At 43.3% G+C, this 26,047-nt stretch overlaps 1 protein-coding gene across 1 annotated transcript; it reads left to right on the forward strand.

Annotated features, from left to right (window-relative positions):
* Positions 1 to 894: 894 nt before the first annotated feature.
* On the forward strand, positions 895 to 24,446 carry LOC133418541 (zinc finger protein 665-like). Its single transcript, XM_061707275.1, has 4 exons — positions 895 to 968; positions 1,066 to 1,148; positions 2,567 to 2,906; positions 21,326 to 24,446. The coding sequence occupies exons 3-4, from the start codon at positions 2,592 to 2,594 to the stop codon at positions 22,787 to 22,789; spliced, it is 1,779 nt and encodes a 592-aa protein (XP_061563259.1). The 5' UTR covers positions 895 to 968; positions 1,066 to 1,148; positions 2,567 to 2,591; the 3' UTR covers positions 22,790 to 24,446.
* Positions 24,447 to 26,047: the final 1,601 nt, after the last annotated feature.

The raw sequence follows: 26,047 nt of genomic DNA on the forward strand, positions 1-26,047 counted from the left end.
AAAATTGTCAAATAAGTTATTTTTCTGGTGTTATTTTTCTGGTGATGACTCTAAATGTTGAAATAGCAGTAAAACCACATTCATTGATGAAATGACATAAGGGATGGAAAGGAGGGATGGCAGTTTTACAGGGGGGATGATTTGGACCGTTTTTATTTCAGGGGGGGATGATTTGGACCGTTTTTATTTCGGGGGGGGATGATTTGGACCGTTTTTATTTCAGGGGGGGATGATTTGGACCGTTTTTATTTCAGTGGGGATGATTTGGACCGTTTTTATTTCAGGGGGGGATGATTTGGACCCTTTTTATCTCAGTGGGGGATGATTTGGACCCTTTTTATTTCAGGGGGGGATGCCATTCCCCTTCACCCCCCCTCAACTCCAGTACTGACTTTGTAAAATATAATAAACTGACAGAGACTTGAATAAAGATTGGTAGAGGGCAGCAATGCGCCGTTGATGCGTCTAGTCTGCCTAACATAAAGAAGAAGAAGAAGAAACCTGGAGAAAAATGCTGCGTTCCATTTACCTCGGAAGTCGGAAGTCGGAACTGGGAATGACGTCACAGCCGAGTTATCAGCGTTCCAGTTACAAAGTAGGTAAACAAGATTGTAGTTCGCATATACCACATGAAAAATGTAAATTACACTATAGCAGCATATATATGCCGAACAATACTTGTATACGACTGATTTAGTGTGACCAAAACTATAATGAAGTGCTACGGATTTTTACAGAGCTCTCTTCTACTGTTTACAACCGGGACAGCCATCTTGGAATGTGAACTCGGGGGTGGTGAAGACTCTCCCACTTTCCCAGTGGGAAATCCCACTTCGAAGGGCGTTCCAGTTGAAAAATCCAACTGGGAACTGGGAAATCCCCACTTCCGAGGACAAATGGAACGCGGAAGACCAGACGCTTCAGTTTGTCTGGGAGACCGAGAGAAGATTTAACGACGAAACCGAGCCGTGAGTCTCTGTAGAGAAACCGATGGACTTGTCATTTTGGTTCTGACGGGTTTACGATCATTTGATGTCTCTGGTACTTTAATCCCACATTTTCCAGCAGCAACGCTCGAGTGGAGGCCGCGTGTTTGCAGACAGACCGGGACCAGAACCAGAACCAGTGTCAGTCCAGTCAAAGTTAAGGTACGGCAAGGTCGATTTAACGCAGAACCATAATTCAGGCTTTACGTGCTGATAACGCAATACACATCCGTTTCAGCCCCGACAGTAAGAGCAGAGTTAGAGTTAGAGAGCAGAAAAAACAGAGTGTCAAAAGTATTCACATTCATTACTCAGGTAGAAGTATAGATAAATTCTCCTGTAGAAGTTGAAGTATCAAATCAAGTTTTTTACTCAAGTAAAAGTATAAAAGTACTGGTTTCAAAACTACTTAAAGTATAAAAGTAAAAGTAATGTAAGGGGGAAAAAAGCCATTAAGGACAAAAGCCATTGAAAATGAATGCATCTTAGTATAATGCAAATATATTAAAGAAGCATATATGTGTACTATTGAGCATTAACATGTGTTTCAGAGAGCAGGAGATATGATGACTAGTTGCCTATAAGTATTGTAATGGTGCAAAAAGTCAAACTTCATGTTCATGTTATCATTTATCCTAACCTTTATTGGAATGTACATCCAAGTTTAGTTGCAGGAATCTGAGGGAACGGATGTAAGAACAAAACTGGACAAGAACATCTGAAACAACCACAACCAAATTCACTCTATCCGGATGGAGCAATTTAACTGGATAGTTTTTATTTTAAAAGGCCAAAATGAAATAGAGTAACGAGGCTGTTTTTAAAATGTAAGGAGTAAAAAGTACAGATAATTGCGTGAAAATGTAAGGAATAAAAGTAAAAAGTCTAAAAAATAATTACTCCACTGGAGTATAGATAACCAAAATTTCTACTTAAGTAAGGTAACAAAGTATTTGTACTTCGTTACTTGACACCTCTGGAAAAAGCGTATCTGACAAACGCCATTTAACTCATTCTGTTCACTTTACAACACTGTTCACAGTGCAACAATATCACAGGGACATCCCAGTTTAACTGAAAACAGTTAAAGTCCAAATGCAAAAAGGAGAGGGAGGGAGCAGGAGAGAGAAAGAGAGTAAGAAAAGTCAAATATTTCCCTTAAACAGATTTATAAGAGGGTAGGGTGATTTGATATCTTACCTTAAAATGAACTTGCATAATTAATCCATCAGTGGCTACAGCCTCGTTAATAGCCTGACTGGCCTTCTTTCTTTGAAAAACAACTGCGGTGTCGCCTGCTTTCTTTTAATTTTTGTAAGTTTGTAAGTTAGTAACACTGCAAAGCGCGCTAAAAACCAGATTGATAGCGACCACTGTCGTCAGGGACGCTGGGACATTTCAAGATATGAGGGGGTACAAGTGTTGGGAAAGATAATTCCTAGTGAAATCCATCATGTTGTTCTGATTTGCATTTGTAGTTATTTTATATGTATTAAATAATAGAATAATCAATACAAATAGACACAGAGTAATTCCATAAATGTATTTAAAAAAACAAACATTTACATTTTCCCCTGAAGCCGAGGTGCGGCGGCTGCCGTACCAATGGACGGCCCTGACCAGAACCAGGAGATGGACCAGAACCAGGATCAGAACCAGGACCAGAACCAGGATCAGAACCAGGACCAGAACCAGGACCAGGAGATGGACCCGGACCAGAACCAGGAGATGGACCAGGACCCGGACCAGAAACAGGAGATGGACCAGAACCAGGATCAGAACCAGGACCAGGAGATGGACCAGGACCAGAAACAGGAGATGGACCAGGACCAGAACCAGGATCAGGACCAGAAACAGGAGATGGATCAGGACCAGGACCAGGACTCCTCATCCAGCAGGACTAAAGCTGCTGGTCTGCAGGTCAGTGTTCAGGTCCAGAACCAGAACCAGAATCGCACTGATACAAATATTGTGCTTGATCTACTTAAAAATAATAAATCAACTTTTTGCATGAGATTATTATGTAGATCAAGAAAGACTAGTCTTTGTATAAACTACTTAATTTTTAGTATGTACAACATTCATTTGCAAGTAAAGTCAGCTTCATTTTTTAGTTTTCTTATTTTTTTTCCTTTTTTATTTTTGTCTCTTTTCCTTTTTTCTTTTTTCCTTTTTCTTTTTTTTCTTTTCCCTTTTTTTCTTTTTTTCCTTTTCTTTTTCTTTTTAAAGTGAACTTAAATTTGATAAATAAAGTAAACTTAACACAATTAAGTTGACTGTACTTGCAAAATGTATTATTTACATACAAAAAATTAAGTAGTTTATACAAAGACTAGTCTTTCTTGATCTACATAATAATCTCATGCAAAAAGTTGACTTATTTTTTTAAGAAAATCAAGTACAATATTTGTATCAGTGTGCTTGTTAAGGAAAAAAAATGCACAATGTCTTGTTTTTTGAATAAATGCAGATTCAGTTCAAAACTAGATGTATTCATGTAAAGCAACAAACTTCATTTTTAATTGTTAATATCACAGATTTAAATATGTTATATTTACATGCACTTAGACTTATTTTGTTCAGTGTAGAGACGCATGGAGAGCGTTTGCTCATTGGCAAGACATCACCCACATGTCGCCCTGGGATCAAATAAGATCCGGTTATATATTTTAAATGGGAGAGCAATTGAATCTTAACTTTAAAAATGAATATAATTAAGTTTCTTCTTTGATGTTTAGAGGTCTGTTGCTGCTGCGGTCCAGCCTAGGGTCGCCACCTTTCAGAAATAGAAATAAGGAACGTCCCGATTTCAGCAATTTTCACGAGCACCAAAAAAAAAGCGACATCCCCAAAACGTCTAAAATGCATAGAAATGTATATATTTTATATGAAAAAACTAAATGCTTTAATAGCATTGAACTTTCATGAGTGTACAGACAGCCGGAACCTGCGCATGGTCATCGTAAATGAAACAAAGTGTGCCTGCATTGGGCAGTTAAACAGAACCGCACCTAAATTAAATGACACAACGACAAATGTCTAAGACAAGCAGCTCCTTGTCTTTCAGAACTGTGCTAAGCCTTTAAGCCTTTATTTGTTATCATTTTGATTATTTAATTCTTTATTGATTTCATAAAATATTCAAATTTTTTCAGATTTTTTTATTTGGGGTTTTCATAAGCTGTGGGCCATAATCAACAAAATGATAACAAATAAAGGCTTGAGGTGTCTGTTTCCTCTTTTAGGACGAGGTGGGGTGTCTGTTTCCTCTTTAGGACGAGGTGGGGTGTCTGTTTCCTCTTTTAGGACGAGGTGGGGTGTCTGTTTCCTCTTTAGGACGAGGTGGGGTGTCTGTTTCCTCTTTAGGTGGAGGTGGGGTGTCTGTTTCCTCTTTTAGGACGAGGTGGGGTGTCTGTTTCCTCTTTAGGACGAGGTGGGGTGTCTGTTTCCTCTTTAGGTGGAGGTGGGGTGTCTGTTTCCTCTTTTAGGACGAGGTGGGGTGTCTGTTTCCTCTTTAGGTGGAGGTGGGGTGTCTGTTTCCTCTTTTGGGACGAGGTGGGGTGTCTGTTTCTTCTTTAGGACGAGGTGGGGTGTCTGTTTCCTCTTTTAGAACGAGGTGGGGTGTCTGTTTCTTCTTTAGGACGAGGTGGGGTGTCTGTTTCCTCTTTTAGGACGAGGTGGGGTGTCTGTTTCCTCTTTTAGGACGAGGTGGGGTGTCTGTTTCCTCTTTTAGGACGAGGTGGGGTGTCTGTTTCCTCTTTTAGGACGAGGTGGGGTGTCTGTTTCCTCTTTTAGGACGAGGTGGGGTGTCTGTTTCCTCTTTTAGGACGAGGTGGGGTGTCTGTTTCCTCTTTAGGACGAGGTGGGGTGTCTGTTTCCTCTTTTAGGACGAGGTGGGGTGTCTGTTTCCTCTTTTAGGACGGGGTGGGGTGTCTGCTTCCTCTTTTAGGGCGAGGTGGGGTGTCTGTTTCCTCTTTTAGGACGAGGTGGGGTGTCTGCTTCCTCTTTTAGGACGAGGTGGGGTGTCTGTTTCCTCTTTTAGGACGAGGTGGGGTGTCTGTTTCCTCTTTTAGGACGAGGTGGGGTGTCTGTTTCTTCTTTTAGGACGGGGTGGGGTGTCTGCTTCCTCTTTTAGGACGAGGTGGGGTGTCTGTTTCCTCTTTAGGACGAGGTGGGGTGTCTGTTTCCTCTTTTAGGACGAGGTGGGGTGTCTGTTTCCTCTTTAGGACGAGGTGGGGTGTCTGTTTCCTCTTTAGGACGAGGTGGGGTGTCTGTTTCCTCTTTAGGAAGAGGTGGGGTGTCTGTTTCCTCTTTTAGGACGAGGTGGGGTGTCTGTTTCCTCTTTTAGGACGAGGTGGGGTGTCTGTTTCCTCTTTTAGGACGGGGTGGGGTGTCTGCTTCCTCTTTTAGGACGAGGTGGGGTGTCTGTTTCCTCTTTTAGGACCAGGTGGGGTGTCTGTTTCCTCTTTTAGGACGGGGTGGGGTGTCTGCTTCCTCTTTTAGGACGAGGTGGGGTGTCTGTTTCCTCTTTAGGACGAGGTGGGGTGTCTGTTTCCTCTTTTAGGACGAGGTGGGGTGTCTGTTTCCTCTTTAGGACGAGGTGGGGTGTCTGTTTCCTCTTTAGGACGAGGTGGGGTGTCTGTTTCCTCTTTTAAGAAGAGGTGGGGTGTCTGTTTCCTCTTTTAGGACGAGGTGGGGTGTCTGTTTCCTCTTTTAGGGCGAGGTGGGGTGTCTGTTTCCTCTTTTAGGACGAGGTGGGGTGTCTGTTTCCTCTTTTAGGACGAGGTGGGGTGTCTGTTTCCTCTTTTAGGAAGAGGTGGGGTGTCTGTTTCCTCTTTTAAGAAGAGGTGGGGTGTCTGTTTCCTCTTTTAAGAAGAGGTGGGGTGTCTGTTTCCTCTTTTAAGAAGAGGTGGGGTGTCTGTTTCCTCTTTTAGGACGAGGTGGGGTGTCTGTTTCCTCTTTTAGGACGAGGTGGGGTGTCTGTTTCCTCTTTTAGGACGAGGTGGGGTGTCTGTTTCCTCTTTTAGGACGAGGTGGGGTGTCTGTTTCCTCTTTAGGACGAGGTGGGATGTCTGTTTCCTCTTTTAGGACGAGGTGGGGTGTCTGTTTCCTCTTTTAGGACGAGGTGGGATGTCTGTTTCCTCTTTTAGGACGAGGTGGGGTGTCTGTTTCCTCTTTAGGACGAGGTGGGGTGTCTGTTTCCTCTTTTAGGACGAGGTGGGGTGTCTGTTTCCTCTTTTAGGACGAGGTGGGGTGTCTGTTTCCTCTTTTAGGACGAGGTGGGGTGTCTGTTTCCTCTTTTAGGATGAGGTGGGGTGTCTGTTTCCTCTTTTAGGACGAGGTGGGGTGTCTGTTTCCTCTTTTAGGACGAGGTGGGGTGTCTGTTTCCTCTTTTAGGACGAGGTGGGGTGTCTGTTTCCTCTTTTAGGACGAGGTGGGGTGTCTGTTTCCTCTTTTAGGATGAGGTGGGGTGTCTGTTTCCTCTTTAGGACGAGGTGGGGTGTCTGTTTCCTCTTTTAGGAAGAGGTGGGGTGTCTGTTTCCTCTTTAGGACGAGGTGGGGTGTCTGTTTCCTCTTTTAGGACGAGGTGGGGTGTCTGTTTCCTCTTTTAGGATGAGGTGGGGTGTCTGTTTCCTCTTTAGGACGAGGTGGGGTGTCTGTTTCCTCTTTTAGGATGAGGTGGGGTGTCTGTTTCCTCTTTAGGACGAGGTGGGGTGTCTGTTTCCTCTTTTAGGAAGAGGTGGGGTGTCTGTTTCCTCTTTAGGACGAGGTGGGGTGTCTGTTTCCTCTTTTAGGACGAGGTGGGGTGTCTGTTTCCTCTTTTAGGATGAGGTGGGGTGTCTGTTTCCTCTTTAGGACGAGGTGGGGTGTCTGTTTCCTCTTTTAGGAAGAGGTGGGGTGTCTTTCCTCTTTTAGGACGAGGTGGGGTGTCTGTTTCCTCTTTTAGGACGAGGTGGGGTGTCTGTTTCCTCTTTTAGGACGAGGTGGGGTGTCTGTTTCTTCTTTAGGACGGGGTGGGGTGTCTGGAGCCTCTGGAGACATCTTTTACTTGACTTTTATTTAAAGCCGCCCGTGTCGGTGCAGTTAGCAGCAGTGAGAGGTAAAGGCTGATTTATGGTTCCGCGTTAGACCAACGCAGAGCCTACGCCGTACGTTGGGCGTCGCAGCGTACCCTACGGCGTAGGCTCTGCGTTGATTTAACGCGGAACCATAATTTAGGCTTAACTAGGCAACGGAGCGCGAAGGGACGGGCCGTCTGCAGGGCAGGCAGAGAGTGCACCAACACATGTTGCTGTCTTTAATATATCCTGTCCTTTATTTTGTTCATTATTGTTAGTTCGTTGTTCGTGTGTGTGCGTGTGTGACAGACGTGCATGGGACAATTGTGAAATACGGAATAAACTGCTTCTGTATTGCTTCAATACGGAACGCAACTTTTAATTCCCAATTACGTAACAATTCCGCATTTCAAGGGACGGGTGGCAAGCCTATGTTTAGAGGTCAGTTGCTGCTGCAGTCCAGCCAGCCGGCATTCGTGCTTACGTGGTCAAATCAGCTGCTCCTAAATTTCCATGTGCGCTCCGATTTCAGCCTTTACGGCAGATGAATGAATGCGGCTCAGAAACGAAAAGATATGAAGTACTGAGCTTCAGATCATGCAGATATGTTTTTTCATATACCCATACTTCCACCGTAATATTTACACGCTCTTACTGTAAAAGAAAAGGATGGAACACTTTTCTTTTAAGATCTAAACTTCAAACACCTTACTTTTCTAAAACGGTCATTCACCTTTTTTGGTTCGTTCTGTGTTGGAGAGACTATAAAAATGAATTCTCCCATAATTTCACCAAATATCTCATATAGCCAGGGCTGCACATAAGTGGGCCGCCGGAGCGCATGCGCCGCCAAAATCCACAGTGCGCTGTCAATCTTGTGCTGCGAAGCGCTTTTGCGTACCAACAGCTGGGGCTCATAATATTGGTTGTGGCCAGACCAGAATACTAATATTAAAAAATCTATTGCGAGAGCTTTTCCCCAGAACTGCCACTCAAAGTTGGTACTGGCCAATCACAGCACGTCCTTACTCCCCCTCCATGCTCGTGGCGGCGGTGGGTTGGGCAGGAAGAGAGGTAAGGATCAGCTTTACAGAACAAACCCTGACACGTCTCGTCAAAATGTCCAAGAAGCAAGCGCCATTAAGTAATTATTTTGGCGTTCCACCACCACCAACTACAAAGAGACGCCAAACTGAACCACTACCCGAATCGAACAGAAAACGTGTGTTCCCGAGAAGTGGCTGCATGATGCAGACCATATTCTTCACCTGAATCAATATTCTACACCTTGGCTGATGTGGACATACAGAGCATAGTCTGCTATTTCAGCTGCTATATGGTTGGCTGTCTGTACAGTCATGCAAGTTCAATGCTATTAAAGAACACGTTTTTTCATATAAAATATATATATATGCAGTTTAGAAGTTTTGGGGCTTTTTTTTGGCTCCTGCGCTGCTGAAATCGGGGCGTCCTTTATTTCTATTTCTGAAAGGTGGCAACCCTAGGTGCAAAATATGCCGTGAGCATCCCAATCTGGCCGATAAAAACTGTAACTTACTTATACTGACTCCACAGACTAACACGCACCATAATTTGTTCATTCATCTTTATAAGTGAATAAATATCGTTTTGCCTATAACTTATTCCTGCATCCCTCTTTTATCGATCCGGCGAGACGGGTCACCGTTTTTGGAGCCCCAAGTCACATATCCAGGGGCTCCTCTGAGCACCAGACCAAAATAGTTATGTGCAGCCCTGTATATAGCCCTCTTCACAAGTAGAATCACTACAAGCATGCTTAATTTCAAACAATTTTACTGTACAAAAGTTGAAATATTAAAGCAGCACAATGTAACTTTCAGCTTTTGTTGAGTTTGGCGGCTCCTTTGAAGCGTTAGTGCTTTACCAGAAAGACCACTACGTTTCCCATGAGCACCAGCGCGTACTGCCGGAAAACTCCTGTCCCGTCGCTGCATTTGTTTTGATAGCGAATGAAGACGGGACGGACTTTTCTGGTTCACCAAGTGAACAGACGGAACGCAAAAAAAAGATGTTAAACTGCTGGAAAGGAACTGGAATTTATCGGGATACCTTAAACAAGGAATCCAGGGAGCGGTATATGGAGAAAATAATGATTATTAACGGGTTGGGTTCATATGAAATCTCTATCAAAGAGTGGAGCTCCCATGAGGATTTACTGCGGCAGTTCTGCACAACCCACGTCTTAGGCTACCTTGTTTAGGAGTGTTTGGCAGCTGCTTTGGTAAATGTTTGACTCGCCATGTGTTTCAATATATTAGTATAATAGTACAACATACAGTACATGTTTTGTATCACTCTTACTTCTCTTTTCTTTTTATTTGACTGCTATATTATGTTGAAGAGGCTCCGAGGCGTGAGCAATATTTTTGTTTTCCTCGTGAGATTATTTTTTTCCTCTGCAGCTACAAATAGAGTTAATATCTTTTCCTCAACAAACTAGTTTTATCTGAAGATTGGGGTTAATCGCACCGCAGAGAGCTGGCCAGCAACTGCGTTTAGCTGGAGAAGTGGGGAATAAAACCCGATCCGACCCCGGTCTGTGTGCGTGTTTGTTTGTGATACTGTGTGGAAGTTTATGTTTGGTCGTTACAGCCGTGATCCAACGGAGCCGACGACTCTTTTACTCTTTTAGTCTGTTATCTCAGATACTTGGGCCCAATCTCAATACTCCCCCTTCTTTTCTTCACTCGCCCTTCTTTTCTACCCCCACTTGAAATATAGGACACTTGGCCCAGGTGCCTGTCCCAATTCTCCCCCTACCCCTCGTTTTCATCCCTACCCTGATCAGGAAGCTGAGAGCCAAAAGATGTTTTAATTTCAGCTGTAGCGCTGTTAATATGGCACTTTATTAAGTTTTGATATTTTTTCAGGTGTAAAAGTAACCGTTAAGATCCTCAACCTGGGCTCAGTTTATCCAAATAACTCCTGTTAAGAAATTTGACTCAACGTTTTCGGAGATGAGAAGAGTCGCCGCCCCTGGGGAGCAGCAGCAGCTCACAGGCCGAGTACAGACGTGATCGCCGGGTCAAGCTGCTCCATTGTCCCGGGAGAGAAACCTGCAGCCCTGTTGAGAATTACACTGGCTGAAATGAATCATTTAGGAAGATGTTGGTTTAATAGATGGAATCAACACAGTTATAGCTACGCCTGTTAAGAAATTTGCTCCGAAAATTTAGAGATTTCTGCCTGCCGGCTCCGGAGTTTATGGTTTCGCGTTAAATCGACGCAGAGCCTACGGCGTACGGTACGGCGTACGGCAGGCGTGGCTGCGTAACCTACGCCGTAGGCTCTGCGTCGATTTAACGCGGAACCATAAAACAGCTCCGCTATCTTCACTTCAGCTTTATCTGAAAGTGTGTAAATTACCCAGATAACAGCTTCTGAAAACTATTATATCAAACATCCAAAACAAATCTGACGAGTCACAGGATTATTTCTCTCTATTTCCCACAAAAAAATGCTTGCTCCCTTGGTCACAATCTGAGACGAGTCTGCCTGTTTGCCCTCGGTCGGCGAGTCAAATCGACGCAGAGCCTACGGCGTAGGTTACGTAGCCTACGGCGTAGGTTACGTAGCTTACGGCGTAGGTTACGTAGCCTACGGCGTAGGTTACGTAGCTTACGGCGTAGGTTACGTAGCTTACGGCGTAGGTTACGTAGCCTACGGCGTAGGTTACGTAGCTTACGGCGTAGGTTACGTAGCCTACGGCGTAGGTTACGTAGCCTACGGCGTAGGTTACGTAGCCTACGGCGTAGGTTACGTAGCCTACGGCGTAACCTAACAGCCTTTACTCCGGCGCGATCTTTGCGAACAACGGACACAAAAGGGATTATGTACATTCACTAAGTGAATATTATGAATGTAAAATAAATATTTCTCGCTAGAAATGTCCGTGGTTCTTCCTCCGAGCAGGAAAGCGGTGAAAAGTTAAACCATTAGCGATCTTTTCCCCACGTCTGTTATGTGTGAGCTGCTGCAGCTACAACACAGCAACGAGTTACCAGCTTCTGCGGAGCTCTGCGCTCCACGCCCCGCCCATTTTCGTCTCGACAACAAATGGGGAAGGAGGGGGAAGTTACGTATGCCGTAAAGCAGTCAAAGCCGTAAAAATGTGTCGTTTTTTTAGTGTGGAAGGGTTCCTACCATGCTCCTCAAAGTTACATAGTGCCAGTGAAGGCGATACAGACCCCTCAGACCATGACAGAGGTTCATTAAACCTGTTGGAAGTTGATGTTCCATCACAATGACTCTGGAAATATGACATTAAGGTGGAAAAATTACATAGTGCTGCTTTAAGGTGTAAACTTCAAACACTTTTCTTTTCTACAAAGGTCAGTCGCCTTTTTCTCTTCAGGTTCTGTTTTGCAGAGACTATAAAAATGAATTCTCACATAATTTCACCCAATGCCTCATTTAGCCCTCTTCACAACTACAGTTACTACAGGCACAGTGAATTTCAAACAATTTTACTGTGTAAAAATTGAAATATTAACATCTAAACTTCAAACACCTTACTTTTCTACAAAAGTCAATCGCCTTTTTCTCTTCAGGTTATGTTTTGCAGAGACTATAAAAATTAATTCTCCCATAATTTCACCCAATGTTTAATTTAGCCCTCTTCACAACTACAATTACTAAAGGCACAGGGAATTTCAAACAATTTTACTGTACAAATATTTCAATATTAAAGGAGCTGTATGTAAGAGCAATAATAAAACGAATCATAAAATGACCCCGATATGTCAACAGACGTTTAAAAATCATGTTCATTTCAAATACTTATGTCACTGACAACAGCACTCAAGCCAGGATATTCCAGTTTAAAAAGAGGAGTTGCAGCCCTCAACTGATGTTTATGTTGTCATTTTTTGTTTTGGCCTGAAGCTCCACCCTCCACCTATCTCCCAATCACCAAGTCAGTATTGTTTCTGCATCCGGGTTGCCAGCTCGGCTCTAATTATCGCAGCCATGGCAGCCTACGTTCCTGCTGCATTCTGCAGCCTACCTGGCAACCTCTGGTCGGGGGGAGGAGGGGGAGGGTACACCCCGCTCAACAATATTTTGAAAGTGACTGCAGTACCAGTTTTGGCCATTTCTTACAGACGGCTCCTTTAAGGTGTGAACTTCAAACACCATACTTTTCTAAAAAAGAAAAAGGTGTGTGGGCCCCTCTCTTTCTGGGTCGGGGTGGGTCTCTGCGGCGGCGTCCCCTGTAGTCGTGGGCTTGGACGGCTTTCAGTGTGGATGTTCCCCATAGGACGGTGTTTCCTCACTTGGTCTATCAGCTCAGCCATACTCCATTTTTATCACAAGGGTGGGGGTTGCCTGGGGTGTCTGCATCTGTATAGTATGCTGTGTGTATGTATGTGTGTGTTGTATGAATGAGGGTACGGGGAGTGGGGGGGGTTAAGGGGGATTGTTTCTTTTTCACTTTTTCTGTTTCAAATCTTTATTATTTTTCACAATGAATATAAAAGTAACAATGTTACATTGAGAATGTACACCATAAATCAGCCTTTAGTCACCTCGTCTTCACACAGGAAGACTTAATTTAATTCTAAACAGTTACACCACAGTTCTTTTCTCCAATTCCTCATTTCATTTATGTTACAAGACAAATGGATCATGTTAACTGTAAAGAAATCACAACACTGAATTTTCACAAATGGCAACTTTATTGTTAAAATATATAAATAACATTGCTGGCTCAAGGAAGGACCGCGCGTCTTCTGAAGGTGTCGTTGAACAGCTTCAGGTGCATTGCTTGGCAGATCTGAAACCATAAAGAGAATAAAAATGTATTACGGTACTAATAGAGCCGCCGGCGCCCGGAGCTCCCCCGAAGCCCCCGGGCCCGGAGCTCCGAACCCGGGGGCTCTCGGGGAGCTCCGGGCGCCAGCGCGCCGGCGGGGAGCTCCGGGCCCAGAGCCCCCGGGTGAACCCGGAGCTCCGGGTGCTTCGACGGTCCGGTCCGTGAGCATCTCCGGCAGCTCCGTATGCGGCCCCGGTGCTCCGGAGCTAAGCTAAATACTTAGCCCATACAAAGATCATACAAATATAAATAACATAAAAAATTAACGTCACTTACCGCTGACTCGTGTGCAGTTGCCGGGTCCGTACTGTGGGCACTGATCCTTTTATGAGGGTAAATGTCAATGCAAAACCTCATTTTAACTCTCCCTCGCGGTGGAAACAGTCACCGCTTCTAAACAATGGCTGAAGCTCCAGCCGGCGGAGAGAGCTGGTTGTGGGCGTGGTTTCAGCAGCGGAGGCCGACCTATGGAAATGAGCGCCTATGGTGACGTAACCATAGGCGCAGATTCAGAACGGGCCCTAGAAAAGTCACATGACACTGGAAGATTCTGCAGGGCGGGGGTACAGACCTTGCAGAAATTCATGGGATTTCATCTTTTCTGTATTGGCAGGGTGAGGGGAGACCACTTTATATATGTTAAAACAAGAAAAAACATGTTTTTCATAATAGGTCCCCTTTAATTTAAGAAATGAATCGCTTGGCCATTACATTGCTGTGGAGGGGAGAATGCTGCTGACCGACTGCGTCCCAAATCCCGCGTCTCTCATCCAAGATGCGCCCATAGACACTAAACGCAGTTTCTCCAGATATCTGACTTAATTTAATTTAAAATACTTTTGTCAGGCACAGTCAGGCATAACGTTAAAGCTCTCTTTTCAAGCCAAAATATGCTTAATATCTTACCAAGGCGTTTCGTTCAACACTCCGACGTGCTTTCTCTTCAAATGCATTACCGGCGTGCTCCGTGATAAACAAGGTCGGCTTTGCAAACCTTGCAAGTAATCTTTTTATTCACGGTATCCAGGCTAAAATGCTCCCAAACTTTTGAAGTTTTATTACCCGCACCTGCGCTGAGACGCTATCGTGCATGCGCGACTCTCGGCAGAGATTGTATTGAAGTGGGACGCCTCTCTCCGTTGGAAAAACACGTCTGGCGACAATTGTCGACAATTTTGATTATTGATTTTTGTCGACAACGTCGACGAATCGTTGCAGCCCTAGTCAGCATATAGAGAGACTTTATATTCTACGCCGCCCCTTTGGATGCCAACAAAGCTGGCTTGAAGCGCAATTGCAATCGGCTCTATAGCCATATCGAAAAGAATAGGGCTCAGTGGGCAGCCTTGAGTTGTTCCACGGCCTAGTATAAAAGGTTGGGAAGTTATGCCATTAGTCTGAACCGATGCAGTGGGGGCAGCATAGAGCAACTTGACCCAGCCTACAAACATAGGGCCAAAGCCAAACTTATCCAAAACTAAAAACAAATATCTTCATTCGACACGATCGAACGCCTTCTCAGCGTCAATAGAAACAATACACTCTGGGGTTTGGTCGTGAGAAGGCGTATATAGCACATCCAGTAGGCGTTGGACATTGAAGAACGGATGGCGGTTTTTGATAAAACCTGTTTGATCAGTGGATATTATGATGAAGGGCTTCATCCAGTCTGAGGGCTAGGACCTTTTGCCAGGATTTTAGCATCAGTGTTGAGCAGCAAGATAGGACGATAAGAGGCAGGGTCGACGGGGTCTTTCCCTTTCTTCGCAAGGAACGTTATGAATGCCTCTGTCAGCGATGGTGGAAGTGAACCACGTTGGTGTGTTTCAAGTAGAGCGGCTGCAAATTGTGTTGAAAGGGGCTTTGAGAACTGCTTAAAAAATTCAGCGGGGAATCCATCTGGCCCAGGCGTCTTCCCAGACTGCATTGAAGAGATGGCTTGAGCTACTTCAGCTTGACTTATAGGAGCCTCTAGCTTCTTAATTAGATTTGGCAGAATAGAGGAAATGGGTAGTGAGTTGAGAAAGTTGCTAATCCTTGACTCATCCCCGTCAAATTCAGAGGAGTATAACCGAGAGTAAAAGTTCCTAAAAGTATTATTGATCTCCATCGGGTTGGAAGTGATTACCCCATTATCAGAGCGGATTCCAACTATGTGTTGTTTGGATCTGCGGCCTTTTAGCAAATTAGCGAGTAGCTTCCCTGATTTCTCCCCAGGCTAAGCTATTGTTAATAGAATATTTTGTGTATAAGTTGATAAAAGGTCAAATCTGGTTTTGAGGTCAATCTTTTTACTTTAGAGCTCAGGGGTCTGATGTTGAGCAAATTGTTTGTCAGTGTCGCAGATTTCAGATAAAAGAGCCGATTGTTCCTTTTGGGAATTTCTTTTCATATTTGCCTTAAATGAAATCATTTGGCCTCTCAAATAGGCTTTAAACGCATACCAAACTGTAAGTGCGGCTACATCTGGAGGATTGTTCATGTCAAGGAAAAAGTAAATCTGCTTAACCAAATGGGCATGGTCAGAAGTAACTATGCTTTGATAATCACATGAGCTAATCTGGGGAACGATCCTGTCATCAACAAAAAAGTGGTCTATCCTGATGTATGTATGATGAACGTGGGAGAAAAAAAGAGTACGTCCTATCTTTAGGGTGAAGGAGGTGCCAGATGTCAGAAATTCCACACTGACAGAAAGGATTGGATATATGAGGCTGACTTACTCCTCGTGGCTGGTTTGGTAGAAGAGCGATCTAGTTCTGGGTCGAACCAGTAGTTAAAGTCTCCCACAAATTAAAAAACGTGTGTCTAGTATATATGGGCGATATGGACCAAAAGTCATATCTCGATATTTTCTAGCTGAATGGCGATACTCGATATATATCGATATTTTTTCTGTGACGTAATTGGGGTTTCCCCCAAAGCATTATAGCATAGCATCTCTGTAAGCTTCATTTTTTCTGAGGCAAACCCTTAAAAAAACAGTCAGTTTTCAGTACTCGTGAATTTACTTTTTTTCTAGTAGATGCCAAACAAGATTCAATTACCATAATATTGTCATTTCTGATCATGCCCCAACCTGTATTGTTCTTGATCTCAAAAGACCCAAACCAAGTTTCTCGTGGCGACCATGTTCATCATTGCTCACTGAGTCCTTTTGTAATAACTTGTCTAACACGTCTTATACTCCACATTATGGGAGACATTCAAAGTTGTCATCCGGGGCCATGTCAGCACTTGTAAAGCCGATTTAAGGAAATCGCAAAATAATTAATTAAATTAATTTTAGTTATCAACCAAAAAAAGATTTGGGCTGAAGCAACTTGCTTATAGAAGCCCACCCTGATTATCAAGACAACTCAACATTTTTTACATTTCAACAATATTCATATAATTATATCCCTGACCTTGATCGACTAGTTTTGTCTTGAAACAAAATATAAAAACAATTACAAAAGAAACGGCTACAGGACATTGATATGGAGGTATCCAAGGTTGAAGTTTAATTCAGAAATACTACCGTATTTTCACGACCATACGGCGCACCTTGTGAAAAGGCGCACCCTCAGTTTTGTGTGTGATTTTTGGTTTTAAAACACACATACGGCGCACCGACCCAAAAGGCGCCGTCTACAGAGACGGAGCTGCACACACACGCACTGCAGAATGCACACACAAGAGTGCTTATTTAAATAGAGCAGGAGCAAAACTTAGTTTGATATTTTATTTCACTTTTCACATCAATCAAACCCTTCAAAGGTTCATCTTCTGTTTCTGCATTAAAGAATTAAAAAAAAACACGGGTCGCCGCACATAAACCTCTCTCAGCCACCAACCCTTTTCATTTCACTCTGGCTGGAAAAGTCTGTTTAGGCAACGCTTTTCTTTTAAAAATCACCATAGCCGGCAGTTTCTGTCCATCAGCGTGGCAGGCAAGCACAAGAGTAAATAAACTTTTCATACCCCGTTGTGCTGTGGATCCCGACCGCCGCGGTCCCGGGTCCCGGGTCCCGCTCCCCCGCGCTGGTCCCGCGTCCCTGGTCCCGGGTCCCGGTCCAGTGCGCTGGTCCCGCTCACACACACAGCGGGGAGCCGGTACCGGGGTTTGTATCCGACAGGAGCTCCGCTCCGCTAATTCAGCTGCGCCACTGTCTCAGCCACTTGACTGTCCATCGGCGCGGCAGGCAAGCACCACATAAATGAGAATGTGTGTGTTTCGCGCCGCGAACACACACGCGCATGTCGGAGATCCGGTACCGGGTTTGTAACCGACAGATTTGGCTGTAAATCTCGGAGGGTGAAGCTGATCTGACCTGGGACGTACCCCAGAAATCTCTGCTCGCAAAGCGGCCGGGAACCAGGTCGATCGGACCCCGCTTGGGGAACCAGGAAGTCGGGCTGGAGCAGCGCGCATCGTCGCGGCTTCAACCGGGGAAAGTGACTGGTTCCGACCGGCCGGGACCGGAGGAGCCCACATGGACTGGTAGCAGGGGCTCCCGGGGAAAGAGCACCGGCATTTCAGCCGGATCTGACCCCGGGGATGCGGCGATCGGACCCCGCAACCCCACGGCAGGTGCATCCTCGGTTCCGACATGCAAAACACACACGCGCTGCAGAACACACACACAAGTGTGCTTATTTAAAAATATATCAGGAGCAAAACTTAGTTTGATTGTATTTTATTTCACTTTACACATCAAGCAAATCCTTAAAAGTCTTCATCTGTTTCGCATTAAACAGCTCAGTGGATGGTCTCATTCACGTCGCAACTCACGGGGGCTTCACCCGCCCCCTTCTCCCTTTACCGTTCTCATGGTGGCCGCCCTTACATTACCGTAATTCAGGTAATAGACACGGCGCACCGTTTCATAAGGCGCCCGGCACATTAAAAAAAAAAAAAAAAAAAAATTATGTGTGCCTTATGGTCGCGAAAATACGGTAATGATCAGATTTTACACAACATACTCAAGTTGAAATATGCTACTCACTCGTTAGCCTACAGGTCAGCAGGCTAGTAGGGCCATTCACAAAATAAAATCCAGCACTGGTAACTCACTTACAGACCCAAAATCAATTAATGATTGCTTTAAAGTGTACTATGAGGAATTATACAAATCCAAGGCTAGAGGTGATGTTGAAACATGGCTAAGTGGGTTAAACACCCCAAAATTGGATATTATATCATAATTTTCGTAAAGAGCTGAATGCCAGCATATCTCTGAAGGAAATCATGGAGCTTCCTTCTTTGCTTTATAATGCTAACGTTGCATTTCTACTGATACAGGACAGGGATATCCCATGCTTAACACATGCTTCAAGATATTTACTCAAATATTAGCAACTAGGCTCAATAAATGCATAGATCCAGATCAGACAGGTTTCATCCCCGACAGTTTTTTGTTTTTCATTGTAAAGAGAGTCATGAATTTAAAGTGTCATAAATTCCTTACATCATCAAAGCAAGCTTTTATTTGTCTCAATGCCGAAAAAGCTTCGACCAAGTTGACTAGGAGTACCTTTTTAAAAGTCTTGGAGAAATTTGTTCTGGGTGACGATTTTGTCTCTTGGGTTCGTCTTATATACAACTTGCCAACAGCATCTGCTATGACTAATCAAGATAAATATCGCCCCTTCCTGCTTTTTAAAGGCACCAGGCTGTGATGCCCGTTATCAGGATTCCTCGTTGTGCTTTCCATAGTGCTGATGTTAATCAGTACAAGGACACAGGACTTACTTATTACTTACCAATTAGGCTGGGAGGGGTGGATCATAAGATCTCGCTTTACGCGGACGATATCGTACTTTTCATCTGAACCTGAACACTGTAACCCACACCTTCTTCAGCTTGTCATATCTTTTATTGTGGTTTCTGGGTACACCATCAATTGGCATCTTGCAAAGTTTTCCTTCATCAGTGGCAGCTCAGACATTCTGACAAATTGAGAACTACTCTTTTAGTAGGGGGCTTTGACCTTTGTCAGTGGGCAAGCAATGATCCTGCTATGATTATCAACTTACCATCTGAGGCAAGATCGGACAGTTGTGAGCTTTGGCTTTCTGAGGCTCAGGCTGATCCTCAGGAGCACACACTGGGACTGCTGTGGAACTGCAAGACTGAAAGTTAGTAAATGTAACATTGCGTTACATGTACTAACTCTGTTGTATGATCCATTAGGTTAGGTGATCCCCTTATTACAGCTTGGAATTATTTGGAAAAGGTGCTTCGTTATTTTCTCAAATCACAATCCCATGCTTCTATACCAAAGAGATGGACCGTCCTACCACCGTCCGAGGCACCCATATCATTTTTGATGCGTCTGAACAAGCATATAGTTAGGGCTGCAACAACGAATCGATAAAATCGATAAAAATCGATTATTAAAAGCGTTGGCAACGAATTCCATTATCGATTCGTTGTGTTGCGCGATTATTACGTCACTCACTAAAGCCTGATTTATGGTTCTGCGTTAAATCGAAGGCGTAGCCTACGGCGTAGGGTACGCGGCGACGCGTAGTACGGTGCGCATCGCCGCGTACACTACACCGTAGGCTCTGCGTTGGTGTAACGTGGTACCATAAATCAGCCTTAAGTCGCGCCTGGACTACATTTAATGCGGCGCAGCGCGCTGACGCTGCGCCATGGATGTATTATTTAACGCGCTGCGCACGTAAAGGAAGAAGAAATAGGCGGGTATGTTTAGTTTTAGTAAAATGCTGTGCTTAGGCAGTCTGCAATGGCCCAGATGGGAGACACGTGTAGCTCAGTGCTTAACTTTTATTTTCAATCCACTCTATATTCTTGTGGTCCGTTCTCCTATATGTTCCCCCTCTAACCCGGGACATAAATAGGTTCCTCTAAACATCTGTTCCCCCTACAGTTTTAACTAAAAGAAAATGCAGAAAATGTCAGAAAAATAAAAACGTAATAAAGCTAACTGGGTAGTTTTCAATTTTAGATCTGTAGTCATTCATGGATAAAACAAGCAGCACTGGTGCCGAATGTGCTCCAATACAGTAGGTCTCATAATTTTATTTTGAACACTGCCAAAACTCAAAATCTTATAAAGACTTTAACTTAAAACTTAACTAGAACTTAAAATTTGCTTGACACAAATGAAAGTTCAATTGAAACGCATGGGAAAAACACCTAACCTTTTAAGTGATATGTGTTATCAGGTGTAATGGCATTTTTAGGTTAGAAATAAGAAAACTTCTTGGTAAGATCCTTAGTTTTTTGAGTGAAGGCAGTGAGAGAACAAATTGTAATGTTCAAACAAATCCTGTTTCTGATTGTTATTTTTCTTTATTTTTTATAATTTATTTATTGTTTATTTATTTATTTATTTATTGTTCTGACAGCTCAGGTCCCTTTTTAAATAACCTCTTTTGTGCACTTTATTTTTATATATTTAGCAGATGTAAAGCATACATGTGTATGTTTTCTGTGTTAGTCCATTTAGTTCTTTTTTATCAATACTTTTTTTATCCGATTCATTGATTAATCGAAAAAATAATCGACAGATAAATCGATTATTAAAATAATTGTTAGTTGCACCCCTACATATAGTGTTGTCGCATATGTCAGAATTTCATTCTTGCTTGTTCACACGTTTCACCCAAACAACAGCTATCAGTACCCATACTAGAGTTACGTGCTCCACTAACTGGTGCCTAATCAGGACAGAATTCACTTTACCAGTCTGAACTTACACTTTGGACTGACTCTACCACTGTGCTCCACTGGTTTCAATCAGAATATTGTTGCTTCAAAGTCTATTTAGGAGCAAGAGTATCCGAAATCAAAAGCCTCACACCCAGTCAAGATTAGAGACACATACATTCAGAAAACTATCGTGCTGATGATGTTACAAGAGGCTTATCCCTGTCAGATACTTTCCTCCCTAACAGATGGATCAATGCCCCAGCTTTTTTATGCAAACCTCCAATACTTGGCCTACACCTGAAACTGTTGTATCTGTTGATGACCAAATTGAATTGAAACAGTCTGTCTGTTACAGTGTTAACATCGCTGTTACTGTGCCAAATCCTGACAGTTTAAAAACTTACCAAGAATTACTGGATGCCACTGCCCAGTCTCTTTCCAGACAGACCACTGTAAATCCCTCTGCAGCTGAATGTCTGAATGCTGAATAAGAAATCCTCTAAAAAGCCACAAACGATAGCTTTCAGGAGTTTCCGCAGCTTTCACCACTTACACTTTTGTTCTGACCTACCGAGATGTTTTTATTTTAATGTTTTTGTCTGTAAAGAATTAGTTGTGACAGGATATGGTTAATATGACCCCTAGAAAATAAGAATTCATTGTTTCACTGGAAACACCATGATAGAAAGCTATTAAATACAACTGAATAAACTTTTGACAGGTCAACCGACAACAGGATCTAAGTCTCTTTCTTTCTTTACAGAAACGTAAAGGCAAAGAGAGGCCCACAGGTTACTACCCCTGTGATCAGTGTGAGAAAGTCCTCACCACTTCATCAACCCTGAAGAGCCATAAGAAGATTCACACTGGAGAGAAGCCGTACAAATGTGATCAGTGTGGGGCAGCTTTTACTGAATCGGGTACTTTAAGAAGTCACCAACGTGTTCACACTGGAGAGAAGCCGTACAAATGTGATCAGTGTGGGGCAGCTTTTACTGAATCGGGTCATTTAAGAAGTCACCAACGTATTCACACTGGAGAGAAGCCGTACAAATGTGATCAGTGTGGGGCAGCTTTTACTGCATCGGGTCATTTAAGAAGTCACCAACGTATTCACACTGGAGAGAAGCCATACAAATGTGATCAGTGTGGGGCAGCTTTTACTCAATTGGGTAATTTAAGAAGTCACCAACGTATTCACACTGGAGAGAAGCCGTACAGGTGTGATCAGTGTGGGGCAGCTTTTACTGAATCGGGTACTTTAAGAAGTCACCAACGTGTTCACACTGGAGAGAAGCCGTACAAATGTGATCAGTGTGGGGCAGCTTTTACTGAATCGGGTCATTTAAGAAGTCACCAACGTATTCACACTGGAGAGAAGCCGTACAAATGTGATCAGTGTGGTGCAGCTTTTACTGCATCGGGTCATTTAAGAAGTCACCAACGTATTCACACTGGAGAGAAGCCGTACAAATGTGATCAGTGTGGGGCAGCTTTTACTCAATTGGGTAATTTAAGAAGTCACCAACGTATTCACACTGGAGAGAAGCTGTACAGATGTGATCAGTGTGGGGCAGCTTTTACTCAATCAGGTACTTTAACGAAACACAGACGTAATCACACTGGAGAGAAGCCGTACAGATGTGATCAGTGTGGGGCAGCTTTTACTGAATCAGGTACTTTAAGAAGTCACCAACGTATTCACACTGGAGAGAAGCCATACAAATGTGATCAGTGTGGGGCAGCTTTTAGTAAATCAGGTGATTTAAGAAGTCACCAACGTGTTCACAGTGGAGAGAAGCCGTACAGATGTGATCAATGTGGGGCAGCTTTTACTAAATCGGGTAATTTAAAAAGTCACCAACGTGTTCACACTGGAGAGAAGCCATACAAATGTGATCAGTGTGGGGCAGCTTTTAGTAAATCAGGTGCTTTAAGAAGTCACCAACGTGTTCACACTGGAGAGAAGCCGTACAAATGTGATCAGTGTGGGGCGGCTTTTACACAATTGGGTCATTTAAGAAGTCACCAACGTATTCACACTGGAGAGAAGCCGTACAAATGTGATCAATGTGGGGCAGCTTTTACTGAATCGGGTAATTTAAGAAGTCACCAACGTGTTCACACTGGAGAGAAGCCTTACAAATGTGATCAGTGTGAGGCAGCTTTTACTAAATCGGTTAATTTAAGAAGTCACCAACGTGTTCACACTGGAGAGAAGCCCTAGAAATGTGATCAGTGTGGGGCAGCCTTTGCCAGATCAGATGGTTTAGGACAGTGATTCTTAACCATAGGGCCGCGGCCGCGAGCGCCATCTAGTGGGCCGCAAAAAAAAAAAATCAGTTTTGTACGTTTGGGCCGCGGGGGCCCCGGGACTGCATAGCAACTCCCGACCAAATGAGGAGAAGACACTCAGCTAGCTTTACGTGTAAAGGCCGAAATATGGTTCTGCGTCACTGACGTGCACCTCCCGAAAATTGTAACTACGCGTCGAGCGACGCAGACCACACGCAGACGGAGAGGGCTGTGATTGGATCGCTTGGGAGCAATGCATTTCCGGTTTGAAGCAGTCGTGAACTTTCAGGGCTCTTTTCTTCGTTTATGTGTGATTTTTTTTATTTTGTTTTTTTGCACAATAGTTGTCCTTATCTCTTTGATTCACTGTGACTGGGAAAAAGTCGGATAAACCATTCAGAAAAAGATCGCTAACTAGCGGTCGCGGGGGGTACTGCACCGCGACCAAATGGAGAGACGGAGAAGTCCGAAGGGTTCAATACGGCGTCACGGCTGCGGCGTGTGCTCTGCGTTGGTGTGACGCAGAAGCTTAATTCAGCCTTTAGTTACAATTTTTGGGAGGTGCACGTCAGTGACGGCGCAGGTGACGGCGTGTGGTCTGCGTCGACCCAAACCACACGCCGTAGGCACGGCGTCGTTTTGACGCAGAACCATATTTCAGCCTTAATAGTAAGAGAAATGGTGTGTATTTACAGAGTAAATCCTTCATTTTGCACAGAGTAGGTTTAGATCCGCCAGGATCAGGGATCGATTACTTGGGTCTGCGCCCAGAGCGAGCGAGCTCAGCGTGTCGTTTACTGCTGAAGGATTGTAGATGTAGATGCAGGGCTGACGTGTCTGCTGAACTGGACTGTTCGGGCTCGCAAAAGCATTTGGAAAGTGACACGGCTGCAGCGCGGCCATGAGAGCTGCGGGCTCTGCCCGTCTCAGCTGATCAGGCTCGGATGAAATCCGACACGCGCAATCCTGAGAACTTATTAATGTAAATAACTTAAAGCAAAATCAAAATAAGTTTTGTTCCCGCTCTATTTTAAAATATGCACACTTCAAAGTGCGAAAGTGAAACGCAACTGAAACAAAACACAAAGTTTTTCATCAAATATATCCACTCAAGTCTGAACTGAAGTCGCAGAAAATAAGCTGACTATCTTAAAACATCCTGCCCATGTTTGGGTCCACATACTGTGAAGCAGCTTTCTCCACAATGAACATAATTAAAACTTAATATCGTTCCAGGCTCAACAATGAGCACCTTCACATGTGCATGAGAACCTGACACCATCCAGCCCAGATTTAAGTTCTGGCAGGAGAAAGCTCAGTTCTCTCACTGAACGACAGAAAGTGGGGGCATAAGATTATAACAGGGGAAGAAAGAAAAAGTGCAAAACTGTTCAATTGTTAAGATGTGTTGAGACAATTAACAAAGAAAAGGGGAAATTCAAACTGCTGGTAAAGAAATAAAATAAGAAAAATAAAATAAAATCTATTTTATTTTTAAGAGAAAAAAATATGTGTAATTCAAGTTACGCATGTTAAGTGGCAAATATGTACTTTTTTAATATAACACAGATGCAGATGTTGAAACAACATGAGGCTTTATATATATATATATATATATATATATATATATATATATATATATATATATATATATATATATATATATATATATATATATATATATATATATATATATATATATATATATATATAAATAAATAAGGATGTTCTGGACCTTCGCTTGAGTAAATTTTCTCTAAATGGACCTCTTAAAGTTTTAGTTGAATACCCCTGCTATACAGTGTTAATATTTAACGGGCCCCGGGCAACTCTGTACTGAAAAAATTGGGCCCCAAGGTCAGAAAGGTTAAGAACCCCTGGTTTAGGAAGTCACAATTGTATTTAGATTGGAAAAAAAGTGTGTATGATGAGTGAGGCTTTCAAATGGCACAAACATGTTAGAAAAAAAACAGTGATAGAAATGTGTTTAATCTTTTGTTCTGAAAGAAAGAAATCTGATGGTGTAATTCTAATAAGTTCAGTTTTATATTCGCTTTTTTAAAATGGTTCTGCTTCTGTTGGCACATTAGTAACTTGTTTTGTAATATTTTTATATTTTAATCTAACATTTTTCACCAGTTTTTGTCATTGTTGTGTTAATAGAGAGACATAAAGTTATATATTTTTTGTTGGATTTCAGTTTCCTGCTCAGTAAAACCATAGTAAACAAACAGGAAGTCAATGTCATAATGTTTGAACAGTGTCCCACTGTCATGCCTCGTTCATGTGATTTTATCACTATAGATGAATGATGGTTCTTGATTTAATTTTATCTGAGGGATGTAAGAAAAAAATGCTTTACTAATGACACCCTCTGCTTCAGACCAGCTGGTCAACTGTAAAAGTGAGTGAATGCTGTCATAGACTTACAAAGCTAATGACAATTTAAAGGGTACCTATTATGGCATTTAATGTATATTTTAAACAGGCCTTGAATGTCTTAAAAACAATCAAAAGCTTGTTTTTTCTACATAAATTAGAAATTCAGCCTCTGGGCCATGTCTCTTTTTTTACCACTTCTAACCTTCTCTATGAGGGATTCTGAGGGGCGGGGCTATGATAATGAGGCTCTGTGCTGATTGGCTGCCTGAATGACGTGTAGTACGGGAGGACACAAAGCCTTTCCGGGGAGAAGAGCAGCGGCTGCGTACACTATTAAAGTGTGTCCCATGCGAGCGAGCGTCAGCGACAAAATCAATTCCATTGCTTTATTTTCTATTGGACTGTCCTAACTGGCCGCAAGTTTAATGGTTTCAGTGTGGACAGAGAGCGTCTGATGTCACACAGCTCGACGCGATAGTCGGACGCTCGCATGCAGTTATGACACGGTGTAAACGACTCCCTGTGATCCTGAATTACGGTTCTGCGTTAAATCGACGCGTACCCTACGCCGTAAGCTCTGCGTTGGTGTAACGCAGAACCATAAACAGGGATTAAAGTTCTCCGTCTAGACGGATTTCCGTCAGTTCAAAAATTAGGGAAAAAAGGAAAGAAAAAAAAAACACATTTGCACGTGCGTTATCATGTTAAGCCTGAATTATGGTTCTGCGTTAAATCGACGCAGAGCCTACACCTTAGGGTATGGCGTAGGTTACGCGGCGACGCGCACCATACGCGGCGTGTACGGGGG

The sequence above is a fragment of the Cololabis saira genome, chromosome 18 (assembly GCF_033807715.1).
Source record: "Cololabis saira isolate AMF1-May2022 chromosome 18, fColSai1.1, whole genome shotgun sequence".
NCBI lineage: Eukaryota > Metazoa > Chordata > Actinopteri > Beloniformes > Belonidae > Cololabis > Cololabis saira.